We start from the raw sequence: 16,615 nt of genomic DNA on the forward strand, positions 1-16,615 counted from the left end.
AGAGAAATAACAGTGTCAAAATTGCAGTAACTACAAAATCCAAACTAATACCAAGGCAAACCGCAGTGAGTGATGTTACTGCGTTCTAGCTTTATTTTCCCGGCTTTGACACGGCACCTGCGGTCTGCCATTACACAATATCCAAAGACGGGTAAGGAAGATAGCAAAATATTAACTCCTAGCAAGGCAAATTACAGCTTTATAATCATTTTAAAATCAGCCGCTAGCAAATTAAACAAGCAGCTCCATTGAAGGCAATTATCCACTCTGACAACGTAATGATAATCCGATTTATAATCGCATTAATATTTTTTGATTTGGACATCTCTCCACGTGACAGCGGTTACTCCTTCATAAGTTAGTTGGCTCTGGTAAAGTAATATTGTTAGGCAAAGTTAGCCTCTTCAGCAAAGTGACAACTAGGGCCCCCAGCATCAACGGTATTGAAATACCTGTGAATCCGCCTGTGTCTGCAATCCGCAATTTAGATCACATGATTAAAACGGAAATTAGAAAGAATACGTCAGCCTTAAAATGGCAACCTAATTAAAAGACTGAAACACCTACTTTTATGATGATGGATTTTTTTGCATAATCCGTAAATTTACTAGAACTGGGCAGTTTCATTTGTGTCCTGTCACATTCAAGAATAAAGATCTGCATTTCAGTTATCCAAAGGCAGAGTGCAGTATCTGCACTTTGGTGGTCAAAGGTCACATCAGTTGTCATGGTTTTATCTATAAAAAATGTATTCCTAAGAAGGCATTACATGAATGCATTACCACTAATCTACCCACAACATGTTTTACTGGCTGGTGTAAAAACTTTAAAGGCATTTTTCTCAGTTTCAGTGTTGGCGTAGTTACTGCTCTTTGCCTTTGTAGGGCAGTATGGCCTACATGTTAAGGCATCTTGCTGAATACCACTCTTGATCAAGAAGAACAAAAAGGCTGACTTAAAATTCATTTGGATAGACCTGTGGAGTTCTGGAAGAATGTTTTATGGAGTGATGTGACCAAACTGGAACTTTTTGGACCCATGGATCAGTGGTGCAAAAAAAGCTAAAGCTTATAAGCAGAAGAACACCATCTCCATTGTCAAACATGGAAGTGGCCCAGTCCTGTTATGGGGGTGTTTTACTGTAGCAGGAAGTGGAAATTATGACTGTATGAAGGACATTGTGAATTCTTTGAAATATTAGGCCATTTTGGCAAGAATTGTGATGCCTTTGGTGCAAGGACTAAAGCTGATGATCAATGGGCCTTTCTGCAGGACAGCCATCCCAAAGTAAACATCAAAAATGTACAGATAATGTACTCACCCCCCATCATTCAAAATGTTCATTTCTTTCTTTCTGCAGTTGTAAAGAAATGTTGTTTTTTGAGGAAAACATCAGGATTTCTCTCCATGTAATGGACTTCTATGGTGCCCCCAAATTTGAACTTCCAAAATGCAGTTTAAATTTGACTTTTGGTGGTTTGGACATGAATGTTTAGAGCCAATTAGATTTTTTTTTTATTATTCATCAACTTTATGTTCTCAGAATCACTCAGATGTGTATTAAAGAAGTCATCGGATGCAAAATTTACTTTCACATGTTGTTCGAATCCACCCAGTGGATTTTTTAAAATCCCTATAAATAATAACCTCTTTCTCAAATCAAGCTATTCTCAGATTCTTGGCTGTGTGACATCACACAGACCACGGCTGCTCCCACAATTATTAAGTGACATGCCGTCTTACCTTACCATGGTCCGCCATTGTTTAGTCAACGGAGCAGGAGTCATTTACTCCCGACATCTGAGCCGCTAAAGACGCAGAGAATTACTTTTGTTTTTGAAGGGAAAGCACCCCGCCCCCCATCTACCTAAATGCGTCTATATTCGTACAAATCATTCGTGATCCAGCTTCACCTACAGATAAAGTTTTTTTTTTTACGAATTTTTGCAAATCGCCTTTCCTAATAATGTGCTAGTTGGAAAGTTTTATGGCTAAACGCAGCAAAAGACAGTCTCTGAGAACTGCTCGTCACCACACGGAAGAGAGGGGCAGGGTGAGAAGAGCTCATTAGCATTTTAAGGGACATGCACCAAAACGTCTTGCTGTGAACAGGGCTGTTTTTGACAAGGTAAAAAGGGTGTTGTTTTACACTACCATTGAGAAATTTTAACTAAAGTATGTTATTTTAAGGGGGTTGAATAATTTTGATTGCAACTGTAGTTCATCAGTGGAGCTGTAATACTTTATTCCCATGTTCACTCTACTCATAACAGAGATGTTAGAGTAAACTTGTTTATTTTATTTTTATAACAAGCTATGTCTTTCCGGTTAACAAACAAGGACAACACAAACCATCTGTACCACTCATTTGAGTCAGAGCACTGTAATCAGGAAGAATAAGGATACACAGTGAACAACATAAAAGGTTAACGTGCACAAAAATGGAGCATACACCAAATGCACAACGTGTTTGTAAATGTAATATTAAAAATGAATGTATCCAAATCATAAAACATAAAGCCTAAAATAACAAAGGGCTATTACCAACTTCTGTCTGTAGTTCTGGGATTTTTCTCCTAAAGATGACAATATCTCACATTTTCATATGAATCAGTGTAAAACAAACAAACAAACAAACAAACAAACAAACAAACAAACACATCAGATCTCAAAAGTCTCAAGTTATGCATCCCCAAAATAGAAAATACATAAATACAATTTTTATTCAAGTTTAACATTGAAATATTACAATCTTTGATGTTAAAACATTGAAGATGTTCTTTCTCTCACCCTCTTAAGTTCTGTATGCATTTCTTCAGACATTTATATATGTGCACTATACACTACCAGTCAAAAGGTCTTGAACAGTAAGATTTGTAATGTTTTTAAAGAAGTCTCTTCTGTTCACAAAGCCTGCATTTATTTGATCCAAAGTACAGCAAAAACAGTAAAATTGTGAAAATACTTTTACTATTTAAAATAACTGTTTTTTATTTGAATATATTTTAAAATGTAATTTATTCCTGTGATTTCAAAGCTGAAATTTTAGCATCATTACTCCAGTCTTCAGAAAGCATTCTAATATTCTGATTTGCTGTTCAAAAATATTTATTATTATTATGTTGAAAACAGCTGAGCAAATTTTTTTCTGGTTTCTTTGTGAATAGAAAGTTCAGAAAAACAGCAATTTTGTAACATTATAAATGTCTTTATCATCACTTTTGAACAATTTAAAGCATCCTTGCTATAAATAAAAGTATTAATATATATATAAATATAATTTATTATTATATATTTAATATAAATAAATGAATTAAAATGATACTGACTGTAATGTTATAATGTGTATAATGTTACAAGCGCTTTTTATTTCAGATAAATGCTGATCTTTGGACCTTTCTATTCATCAAAGGATCCTGAAGAAAATGTACTCAACTGTTTAAAATATTGATGATAATAATAATAATAATAATAAATGTTTCTTGAACAGCAAATCAGCATATTAGAATGATTTCTGAAGGATCATGTGACACAAAGTCACACAAGAGTAATGATGCTGAAAATGTAGCTTTGATCACACAAAAATAAATTCTATTTTAAAATATATTAAAATAGAAAACATTTATTTTGAATAGTAAAAATATTTAAATTTTTTTTTTACTGTTTTTGCTGTACTTTGGATCAAATAAATGCAGGCTTAGTGAGCAAAGAAGAGACTTCTTTAAAAAACATTAAAAATCTTACTGTTCAAAAACTTTTGACTGGTAGTGGGTTGTATGTGTGTGTGTGTGTGTGTGTGTGTGTGTGTGTGTGTGTGTATATATATATATATATATATTCTCAATTTTTTTGGATTACTCCAAAATGTAATGTTAAAATTAGTCCAGTTTAAATGAATGAAGCTCATATGTCATACTGTAAATATAAACTCATATAAACTGACTGTCAAAAACCAGACATGGTCTATATTCATTTAATGCAGGATACAGACTGACATTTTGGGTGAGCATTCTTCACTGGATCAAATCATCACTTTGCCCGACAGTAACAGCCCAGACCTCATTCCATCCCTACTTGAGCGCTGTTTCTTTGTGAATCTGTGCTTTGTGAAGAGCTCAGATAACCACACTTTCCCAAATCTTAAGGGTGGCTTAAACTTTTATTTATGGCAAGGCCAACATTTCGGGAATCTCTCAGCGTTGTCGGGAAAAGAGATTTCGAAAAGCGTTATTATAGTTCTTGTTGAAGGCTGTGTAAATGAGCGGGTTGAAGAAGGAGTTGGAGTAACCCAGCCAGAGGAAGACACTCTTCCATATTGGTGGAATGTGGCAGGAGCACAGTGGGGTGATGAGCTCGGTGAGAAAGAAAGGGATCCAGCACAGGACAAACACTCCGATGAGGATGCCCACCATCAGAGCTGCTCGCTTCTCTTTCTGCTCTCGCCACGTCTCGCTGTCGGTCTGAAATGTCACCGTGGCATGGCGTACCGTGAACACCATCTGAGGCTGTTGCCTGGAGGCCTCTTTCACCTGAGGGAACAGATGTGTCTTGAGCATTACTGCTGTGAGTGGATCAGTTAGAAGCACAGATTAAGGTCAAATAAACCACAGTATTTAGTTTTAACCTAGAACACATACAGGGAGTGTACAACCCTATTAATAATTTACTATTATAAATTACTTCTTCAGTTGAAAAGATTTAAGGTTTTTGAGGAAAACATTCCAGGATTTTTATCCATATAGTTGGGAGCCAGTGGGCTGAAGGTCCAAATTGCAGTTTCAATGCAGAAATGTATATACTTTTTAACCACAAATGCTCGTCTTGCACTAGCTCTGCGTCCACAAATTCACACATAATGTTGGAAAGGTCATGTGTGACGTATGCAGAAGTACTGACCCAGTGATAACAAAGCGAACGTGCAAAGAAAGTCAAACGCCCTTGACAAAAAAAGTGTAAAACAAAGATGTTGGACGATTTTGAAGTTGGAGAAGAAAATGAGGTGGAGTTTTTTGTCTTACCTTTTGGAACTGAAGTACACAGATGAACAACTAACCATGTGTCACCTCTCCAATGTGATTATGTAATGCATGAAGTCGCAGGCGCGAATCATAGAGCATTTGTGGTTAAAAAGTATAGAAATTTACCAATTGTTTCACTAGATAAGACCCTTATTCCTTAGCTGGGATTGCGTAGAGCCCTTTGAAGCTGCATTGAAACTGCAATTTTTCCCCCCCAAAAATTGTGATCGTTTTTGCTAGATAAGACCCTTATTTCTCGGCTGGGATCATGTAGAGCCCTTTGAAGCTGCAATTTGGACCTTCAACATGCTGATCCCCATTGAAGTCCACTATATAGAGAAAAATCCTGGAATGTTTTTCTCAAAAATCGTAATTTCTTTTCGACTGAAGGAAGAAAGACATGAACATCTTTGATGACATGGAGTAGTGTAAAAGATTATTTAATCAATTTAATGCATCCTTACCAAATGACTGAATTCATTACATTGAGAATATAGAAGAAAACAAACAAAAATGAAGATGTTCATCCAAAAAGTCTTTCTTTCTTCAGTTGAAAGGAAATTAAGGTTTTTGAGGAAAACATTCCAGGATTTTTATCCATATAGTTGGGAGCCAGCGGGCTGAAGGTCCAAATTGCAGTTTCAATGCAGAAATGTATATACTTTTTAACCACAAATGCTCGTCTTGCACTAGCTCTGCATCCACGAATTCATGCATACTGTTGGAAAGGTCACGCATGGCGTAAGCGGAAGTACAGACCCAGTGTTTACAAAGCGAACATGCAAAGAAAGTCAATCGCCCTTTACAAAAAAAGGTAAAAAAACAGACAATTTTTTAAGTTAGAGTCGAAAGGGGTTAAAGATCCAAATTGAAATTTCAATGCAGCTTCAAAGGGGTCTACACGATCCCAGCTGAGGAAGAAGGGTCTTATCTAGCGAAAAGATTGGTAATTTTCTGAAAAAAAAAAAAAAAACCAGGAGAAGGAAGGGGTCTGGGTCCAGATGCAGGTAGAGAATTTATTAAATTAACACAAATAAACAAACGAATAAACAAACCAAAAGGCCAACACGGCACAAACTACTCACTTAAACACAAAAATAAACAAAACCAAGAACACGATCAAAGGTCAGGGATACAGAAACACAGAATACACGACAGAACTAAAGGCAATGCAGACACACCAGCGTAGGGGGAAAGTGGGGATTATAAAGACAGTGATAATAGTGAACAGCTGTGGAAGACACGAGTGACAATCAACGACAGGTGTTTATAATCAGGGAAGTGCAGTGCAGGGAAGGGAAACAGCGCTCTCAGGTGGCTGCGGGAAACCCCACAGCCCAGATCATGACAGTACCCCCCCTCAAGGGAACGGCTTCCAGACGTTTCCAAAAACAGTCTGGAGGGAGGAGGAGGAAGGAAGGAGGAAGGTGAATCAGGGGGAGGGATGGCGGGCCAGGCCAGTGCAGCAGAGTAACGTGAGCGGACATCGCCGCCAGAGGAACGTGAGCTGGCCTCGCCGCCAGAATAACGTGAGCTGTCCTCGCCGCCAGAGGAACCTCCGCGGACACCGCAGCCAGAGGAACGCTAGCCGGCCTCGCCGCCAGAGGAACGTGAACTGGCCTTGCCGCCAGAGGAACGTGAGCTGGCCTCGCCGCTAGAGGAATGTCAGCGGACGCTGCTGCTTCGGGAACAGAGATAACGGTCGCTGCCGTGTCAGGAACAGAGATAGCGGTCACCGCCGCGTCAGGAACAGCAATAGCGGTCACCGCCGCATCAGGAACGGAGATAGCGGTCGCTGCCGCATTAGGAACGGAGATAGCGGTCGCCGCCGCGTCAGGAACGGAGATAGCGGTCGCCGCCGCTTCGGGACCAGAGATAGCGGTCACCGCCGCTTCAGGAACGGAGATAGCGGTCGCTGCCGCATCAGGAACGGAGATAGCGGTCGCCGCCGCGTCAGGAACAGAGATAGCGGTCACCGCCGCTTCGGGACCAGAGATAGCGGTCACCGCTGCTTCAGGAACAGCGATAGCGGTCGCCGCCGCGTCAGGAACAGAGATAGCGGTCGCCGCTGCGTCAGAAACAGAGATAGCGGTCGCTGCCGCATCAGGAACAGAAATAGCGGTCGCCGCCACATCAGGAACGGAGATAGCGGTCACCGCCGCGTCAGGAACAGAGATAGCGGTCACCGCCACATCAGGAACTGAGATAGCAGTCGCTGCCGCATCAGGAACGGCGATAACAATCGCCGCTGCTTCGGGACCAGAGATAGCTGTCACCGGCGCATCAGGAACAGAGATAGCGGTCCCCGCCGCATCAGGAACAGAAACAGCGGTCACCGCTGCTTCGGGTCCAGAGAAAGCGGTCACCGCCGCATCAGGAACAGAGTTAGCGGTTGCCGCCGCTTCGGGACCAGAGATAGTGGTCACCGCCGCATCAGGAACAGAGATAGCGGTTGCCGCCGCTTCGGGACCAGAGATAGCGGTCGCCGCCGCATCAGGAACAGAGATAGCGGTCACCGCCGCGTCAGGAACAGAGATAGCGGTCGCCGCCGCATCAGGAACAGAGATAGCGGTCACCGCCGCATCAGGAACAGCGATAGCGGTCACCGCCGCATCAGGAACAGAGATAGCGGTTGCCGCCGCTTCGGGACCAGAGATAGCGGTCACCGCCGCGTCAGGAACAGAGATAGTGGTCACCGCCGCGTCAGGAACTGAGATAGCGGTCACCGCCACATCAGGAACGGACATAGCGGTCACCGCCGCGTCAGGAACAGAGATAGCGGTCACCGCCACATCAGGAACGGAGATAGCGGTCACCGCCGCATCAGGAACAGAGATAGCGGTCACCGCCGCGTCAGGAACGGCGATAACAATCGCCGCTGCTTCGGGACCAGAGATAGCTGTCACCGGTGCATCAGGAACAGAGATAGCGGTTGCCGCCGCGTCAGGAACAGAGATAGCGGTCGCCGCTGCGTCAGAAACAGAGATAGCGGTCGCCGCCGCGTCAGGAACAGAAATTGATTGATTGATTTAACTTTATTAATCCCAAAGGGAAATTCACATGTCACAGCAGCTCATCACAAAAAATAATAAAAAGGAAAAGATACTTCATAATACAATATTTCATACAGCCCCCTAGTTTCAAGCATCATAATACACTCTACACTATATTACACAAATACAATTTAAAATAATACATCAATCATCTAATATAACATCGATTATATAAGCTAATGGCTGTTGGTAAAAATGACTTTTTATATCGTTCCTTATGGCATCGAGGCTGAATTAATCTTGAGCTAAAAGTGCTCACACATGCTTGAACTGTTCCATGAAGAGGATGACAATATTGTTTCATTATACTGACCAATTTATCAGTCATTCTATCCTGTGCACTCACATCAATAGTGGGCAACACGCAACCCACAACAGAACCTGCCTTTTTTATCAACTTATTAAGCTTATTCTACTCCTTCTCAAGCAATCCCCCTCCCCAGCAGGTGACAGCATACAAGATCACAGATGACACCACAGAATCATAAAAAGTCTTCAACAGTGCCTGACACACTCCAAAGGATCTCAGTCGCCTTAGTAAATGAATACGACTCTGACCCTTCTTATAAACCTGTACTGTATTGTCAGACCAATCAAGCTTGTTATTCAAATACACACCCAAGTATTTATATGACGTGACAATCTCAATTTCAGACTCTTGAATATTCACTGGCACCACTTTGTGAGGATATCTACTAAAATCAACCACAATTTCCTTGGTCTTACTAGCGTTAAGCCTAAGACCATTCATTTCACACCAGTCTACAAAACTCTTTAAAAGCTCCCTGTATTCACTCTCATCATGCTCCTTTATACAGCCAACAACTGCAGAATCATCTGAGAATTTCTGGAGATGACAGTTTTTAGAGTTGTACTGAAAATCTGAAGTATAAAAAGTAAATAAAAACGGAGCTAAAACCGTTCCTTGGGGAACACCAGTGCTACTTGTAACTACTTGAGACACACAGTTATGCATCCTTACATACTGTGGTCTAGCGGTCGCCGCCACATCAGGAACGGAGATAGCGGTCACCGCCACGTCAGGAACAGAGATAGCGGTCACCGCCACGTCAGGAACAGAGATAGCGGTCACCGCCACATCAGGAACTGAGATAGCGGTCACCGCCACATCAGGAACTCAGATAGCAGTCGCCGCCGCATCAGGAACGGCGATAACAATCGCCACTGCTTCGGGACCAGAGATAGCTGTCACCGGTGCATCAGGAACAGAGATAGCGGTCCCCGCCGCATCAGGAACAGAAACAGCGGTCGCCGCCGCATCAGGAAGAGAGATAGCGGTCGCCGCCGCTTCGGGACCAGAGATAGCGGTCACCGCCGCATCAGGAACAGAGATAGCAGTTGCCGCCGCTTCGGGACCAGAGATAGCGGTCACCGCCGCGTCAGGAACAGAGATAGCTGTCACCGCCGCATGAGGAACAGAGAGTGCGGTCGCCGCCGCATCAGGAACAGAGATAGCAGTCGCCGCCGCTTCGGGACCAGAGATAGCGGTCACCGCCGCGTCAGGAACAGAGATAGCGTTCGCCGCCGCGTCAGGAACAGAGACAGCGGTCACTTCCGCGTCAGGAACAGAGAGCGCGGTCGCCTCCGCGTCAGGAACAGAGAGCGCGGTCGCCTCCGCGTCAGGAACAGAGAGCGCGGTCACCTCCGCGTCAGGAACAGAGAGCGCGGTCGCCTCCGCGTCAGGAACAGAGAGCGCGGTCGCCTCCGCGTCAGGAACAGAGAGCGCGGTCACAGCCGCGTCAGGAACAGAGAGCGCGGTCGCCTCCGCGTCAGGAACAGAGAGCGCGGTCACAGCCGCGTCAGGAACAGAGAGCGCGGTCACAGCCGCGTCAGGAACAGAGAGCGCGGTCACAGCCGCGTCAGGAACAGAGAGCGCGGTCACAGCCGCGTCAGGAACAGAGATAGCGGTCGCCGCCGCCCCGGGAACCGCCGCCAGACGAGCGTCCTCCACTGCCCAACGAGAGTAGATGGCCGCCATCCACTCGGGCACAGCCGCCTCAACGACCGGCGCGTGAGGAACCGAGATAGCGGACGCTGCCGCCTCCGCCGCCCAACGAACGCAAATGGCCGCCATCCCCTCGGTCACAGTCACCGTCTCCGCGAAAGGCACAATCACCGTCTCCGCGGAAAAAAATTTCCTCCCCGCTGGACCCATCTTGGTTGTCTGCATTCTGTCATGTTTGGGAGAAGGAAGGGGTCTGGGTCCAGATGCAGGTAGAGAATTTATTAAATTAACACAAATAAACAAACGAATAAACAAACCAAAAGGCCAACACGGCACAAACTACTCACTTAAACACAAAAATAAACAAAACCAAGAACACGATCAAAGGTCAGGGATACAGAAACACAGAATACACGACAGAACTAAAGACAATGCAGACACACCAGCGTAGGGGGAAAGTGGGGATTATAAAGACAGTGATAATAGTGAACAGCTGTGGAAGACACGAGTGACAATCAACGACAGGTGTTTATAATCAGGGAAGTGCAGTGCAGGGAAGGGAAACAGCGCTCTCAGGTGGCTGCGGGAAACCCCACAGCCCAGATCATGACAAAAACATTTAAATACTTTTTACCACAAATGCTTGCCTTGCACTAGCTCTGTGTCCATGACTTCATGCATTACGTAATTCCGTTGGAAAGGTCACGAGTGAAGTACCAACTTTGTGATTACAAAGCAAACGTACAAAGAAAGTCAAATGCACTTTACAAAAAAGTATAAAACAACAATGTTGGATGATTTTTAAGTTGGAGGAGAAAATGAGATGGAGTTTTTCACCCTACCCTACTTTTTTGAACCAGAGCACACAGAAGAAGACCTAAACACGTGACTTTTCCAACTTGATTATGTCGTGTGTAGTTGTATATGTGCAGATATTCTGTGATTAAAAAGCATATAAATTGTATTTTTTTTTTAAAATAAGAGTTTTGTTTCGCTAGACAAGACTCAGCTGGGATCGTGTAGAGCCCTTTGAAGTTGCATTGAAACTGCAATTTGGACCTCTTTCAAGCTGTTGGTTCCCATTGAAGTCCACTATATGGAAAAAAATCCTGGAATGTTTTTCTCAAAAACCTGACATGGGGGTAAGTCAGTTATTATTTTGATCAACTTTGCATCCTTATTTCATACTGATTTCATTATACTGAGAATACAGATGAAAACAAACAAAAACGAAAAGCAAAAGCTACTGAATCCAGTACAGAGATTTTGTCATGCCTTTGGTTTTTCGAGTCATTCTTTTTCGGGTTAAGATAAAATAATATAAAAATGCATAGAACTTCTGAAGTATTGTAATGGCCAAGAAAATAGCCATTTACGCATAAGCCTTTAAACCCCTAAAGTTTCTGTGTCAAACCTGTGACAGCCCCTCCTAAACTCACTGAAGTAGAACAGGATGGTAATAGAGTGGAAAATAATGTAGAACTTATCTAAGGAAGGTGTCAGGAATAGTATTCGCTAAAGTGTTGTGACATGCTCAGAGATATACCATGCTGTTCAAGGTAATGCAGCAACATAATGGGACATTCAAGTTCAATTGGCTATCGAATTGCTGTGTAGTAACGTTGTGTAAAATAATGACAGGTGAAACATGAATAGTCTGATCTGAAACAATAAATTACATTAAGAATTCTAAAGAAGGAAATTCTCTGCACAGTACAGTATTAAAATACCAGTACACTTAAAGAACCTAAAGAGTTGCTGAAAAAAAGAACATCACAACATCTGTACCTCTCCAGCCTCTGCAACTGGAGTGATGGTGTTGGTCCTCTTTGATCCAATACGGAACTTAGCAGCTTTGTATATCTTCCAGTAGACAAACAGCACAACACAAAGAGGCAGATAGAAGGCCCCGAATGTGGAAAAGATGGTGTAAGACGGCTCCTGGCTCACCTGGCACTCCATGTCCTCCTCTGAATACGTCTCACCCCAGCCAAACAGAGGGGAGAGGGAAATAACAGACGACAGCAGCCAGGTCAAGCCAATCATCACATTGGAGATCTTCTTTCGTGTCTTCAGCGTGTACTCCAGGTGGCGTGTTATAGACCAGTAACGGTCAAGGGCTATTGCGGTCACGTTCCAAATGCTAGCCGTACAGCACAGAACGTCAAAGGATATCCAGACTTGGCAGAGAACTCGGCCCAACTTCCATCGACGGCCGTTCAGCTCATGGACCAGACTCAGAGGCATCACCAAAGCAGCCACCATAACATCAGATATGGCCATGGAGGCCACCAGATTGTGGGGCACACGGTGGAACGTTCTGACTCTGAGAATTGTGACTAGGACGAGCATGTTCCAGAAAAATGTCGCCACCACAAGCATAGCCAGCAGGGTGAACATCAAGACGCTGAACACTGTTTGTGGTCTGTAGACATTTCCATATTCTGAGCTTTGATTAAATGAGCTGTTCTGGCTGACATCAGCCATGTTAGTGAGTGTTCTTTTTTCCGCTTTACAACACTTACAAAATAACAAGAAAGATCTTCACTGGACTGCAACAGCTGCAAAAAGTGAGAAAACAGAAACAATTCAGCTTTTACAGACATTCAGTTCTGTCAACTCAAAAAAATATAGCGATATCCAATCAATACAACAACAGGTGCTTGAACGTGCTTGAACATTCAGCTATATAATGATAGTGTTACATCTAGAAATGTAAGGGTTAATGTACAGTCAGCCACTCAATAACACTCTAAAAGGGGTTTATTTTTTAAATGCAGGCCTATATTTACCCTTTTTAAATAAAATATATAAATAAAAAATTAAAGAAGATTGTCCCACAAATTCTTTGGTTTTTCATCATTTTTTGTGGATTTGAACCCTTTCCAACAATGACTGTATGATTTTAGGATCCATCTTTTCATACTGAGGACAACTGAGGGACTCATATGCAACTATTACAGAAGGTTCAAACGCTCACTGATGCTTCAGAAGGAAACACGATGCATTAAGGGCCAGGGGGTCAAAACTTTTTGAGGGTAAATGTAACTTATTTTGTCTTCTGGGAAACATGTACGTATCTTCTGTAGCTTCTAAAGGGCAGTACTAAAATAAAAAAAATATGATATTTAGGCAAAATAAGAAAAAAATACACATCTTCATTCTGTTCAAAAATTTACAACCCTGGCTCCTAATGCTTTGAAAATGCAATGGAAAAAGTTCTTAAAGTAAACTTGACACCCAGCGCTAAAATATACACATCTTCATTCTGTTCAAAAGTTTACACCCCTGGCTCCTAATCCTTTGAAAATGAAATGGAAAAAGTTCTTAAAGGGAACTTGAAACCCAGCGCTAAAATTCACAGAGACATGCATATTTACAGTTGAGATCAAAAGTTTACATACACCTTGCAGAATCTACAAAATGTTCATTATTTTACCAAAATAAGAGGGATCATACAAAATGCATGTTTTTTTAAATTTAGTAGCTACTGACCTGAATAAGATATTTCACATATTCACATATTTCACATATTTCACACAGTATAAAATAATTCAAAAGCTAGCTAAGTAGGATGAAAAAGAAGCATTAATTGTGAGAAAATGTGACTTTGCATTTAAAAATGTGAGACGCTAATGTGAGTCTAGAGTTGTTGATTAGGCGGTGTTTATGCAACATTGTTTTCAACTAAAAACTGAAGACTTTTTATGCGTTTTGGCTGTTCATTTACATGACAATGGCATTTTGGGAGCCTGAAAATGCACAAAACTTTCATCAAAAATATCTTAATGTGTTCCGAAGATGAACGAAGGTAAGTAATTAATGACAGAATTTTCATTTTTCTTAAACTATCCCTTAAAGCACAACATTTTTAGAAGGTTGTGTCATGCGCAAGGCTCTGCAAAAGACGTAAGACATCTTGGTTATAACAGTGCAGTAGAACGCAAAAATGTGTTTTGTGTGAACATCCCCCTAAGCAGTGAACTACCATGGCCAGAGCCCACTGCCTTTCATCACAGAAAGGTGGACTACTAGTGAATGAAATAAAAGTCATTATACATATTTACGAAGTGAAACTTAGTCACCGTATACCGCATTGCCAGTGGCCGATAATGCAAATAGTAAGGAATATTGGACCACAGTACAGTCTGCTAGTATTACCACATGTAGATGACCCAAAAAAAACTGTGAAAAAGACAGTTACCACATATTCTTGTCAGCAGACATTGTGTAATAAAAAATATTTTTAGCTAAAATGACATACCAGAGAAAATATGTCATTCGCCATCTCTGGTGTGACAGGGCTGACTTTGAAATGGTATACTAAGGCAGATCCGGGCTGGAAACATGTCAACGTGCCTGACATGTCCTGTGTAACATTTCACCTTGGTAAAAATGTTACAGGCAGAGAGGTACAGCTGTTAAATAGTTATTTTCTCAATGAAGAAACATTTAATTGATTTTTTTTTCCTGCATCTGCCTATGGTTACTAGCCTATAAGAAGAGTCATATACTCTATCCTTCTGAAATCTGAATCTTCAGAAACTATTTTTTGCAACCATTTGTGCTGATAATTGGATGTAAAATATAGCACTGCTTATAACACGTCTCCTTCACAAATTGGATTCTGGGTGGATTGTGCACTTTTAACTGATCCTTACTTCAACTGCTCTATTTTAATGATCAAAGTGTTTGCATTTTGATATGCATCTTGCTGGGAGCAAAATCTAATGAAGTCATTGATAATTTATTCATATTTAATGTGAGCGAAAAGTTTAAATCCATATTTTACTACAGGTGCTTACATCAATATTTTAGAACATGCATTCCTCATGCTTTGTGATTCCATAATGAATCTGCCACTGGAATCTGTTCAAGATGTGATTGTTCGAAAACGTAATTGCGCTTTCCAACAATGGCCAAACTGATTAAGCATTCATGTATGGCTAGGGGAAATCCATGAGCAGAAACAATAAACATGTCCAACAGAAGAGGCGAAATATGGAAAGACTGCTGACCAAAATAGCCCTTCTTGTCTTCCCATCCCTTAAGGGTATGAGCAGTGGATAATATAGCAGTGAATAATATATGCACAATGTATGTAAAACATTAAAATATTCAGAACACCTCCAGCTTGCATGTGCATACACGCAATAAATCAATAAAATATGTTCATCTATTGGTATACGGTCTAAATCAAACATCAGCTCCAACTTTCAAACTGTTCTTTTAGACAGTCTTTAAGAAATGAAATGCATGTGTGGGAAGTTAGGATTTTCATAAACCACATAATTTCCTTTAATCAAATATGAGACATTCAACAGACTGTGTCATCCGCTCTCACATAGCTAATGCCCTCATCTTTGAATCATTACTTTAATGACAGTTAAAACAGTGCTGCGTTGGAGGGCTCATCCTAATCACACTGGCACTTCTTCACTCTTCACAGTGGATTCCTTCAAACGTAAGGTGACAAGGGTTCATTTCAGTACACTTACAGACGTGCTCAGTAACACAAGGCTGCTTCGAACTGTTTCTGGCAAGTACATGTAAACCACACAGAAAACAAATGTTTTATATTGTATGCACACATACCATGCTAAACATAGCGCTTTGAGAGACTGTAGCACCAGTAGTTTTGGACTGGTATAATGACACCTATTGCTGTTGATGCATGATGTGTGTTTTGCTATTTTTGTCTCGTGCTACATCTGTAGTAGCTCAGAGATTCTTGGATTCAATGGCAATTAATGTTTGAGCGTTGTTGGAGGTTCATACTGGTAAGCTGTCTGACTGCTGCACTGTACTGTGATCAGACTGCCGTGAGTTCTCTTCCCTGTGGTTGCTGTGCGTTGGATAGAGGCATTTTTCCTTGATCTGTGAGATGGGCTGCTGGTCGTCACAGTTTGTTTAATCACTCCAGCAGAGACTGTTTGTTTGGACATTTTATATCTACACTCGTACTCATTCTGTCTGAACTGTCTGGTGGACTGTGCACATGCTGATCCACAGAGGTGATTTTAGGTAAATTAGGACACATTTCCTATTACAAGGACTGGGAAAATGTTACTGTTATCCTAAATTAATCTACTCTAGACAATGGGGATGACTGAGTTTAGATCTTTGATGTTGTGTTTGTTAGGAGTTAAAGCGTGAAGCACTGAAACCATTGGTGTAGTGGAGGGAATACGAGGGTATACGGCGTACAAATAAAAAGAAGCAGGTTTTATGATCAGAAATTTCTTAAACCAGTGAACCCCTGTAAACTTTTCAGTCCAAGGATCCAGTAATGCATTCAAATATGAAATTTAAAACGTCTCTAATAAAGAGAAAACCCGACTGATTTCATCAGAGATTGCAGAGAGTCACGGTGGGGGGTGGTGGTGGGGAAGGATTCATAAATGAAGCGTATACCCACTTCTCCAGGCACCACTACACCACTAGCTGAAACCCTATTGTAATTTTTAGAATGGCCAAAAATCAACAATTTCCATGTAAAACTGATCAGGCAGACCAAACCGTAAGTCAAAGAGACTTGAAACTTGGAGGGATGGTAGTACTCACACCGTCCACAACGT

At 41.8% G+C, this 16,615-nt stretch overlaps 1 protein-coding gene across 1 annotated transcript; it reads right to left on the reverse strand.

Annotated features, from left to right (window-relative positions):
- Nucleotides 1-4,193: 4,193 nt before the first annotated feature.
- On the reverse strand, nt 4,194-12,524 carry htr5aa (5-hydroxytryptamine (serotonin) receptor 5A, genome duplicate a). Its single transcript, XM_073848189.1, has 2 exons — nt 11,826-12,524; nt 4,194-4,529 (listed from the first exon to the last, which is right to left on the reverse strand). The coding sequence occupies exons 1-2, from the start codon at nt 12,522-12,524 to the stop codon at nt 4,194-4,196; spliced, it is 1,035 nt and encodes a 344-aa protein (XP_073704290.1).
- Nucleotides 12,525-16,615: the final 4,091 nt, after the last annotated feature.

This window comes from Garra rufa, chromosome 10 (assembly GCF_049309525.1).
Source record: "Garra rufa chromosome 10, GarRuf1.0, whole genome shotgun sequence".
NCBI classification, from domain to species: domain Eukaryota; kingdom Metazoa; phylum Chordata; class Actinopteri; order Cypriniformes; family Cyprinidae; genus Garra; species Garra rufa.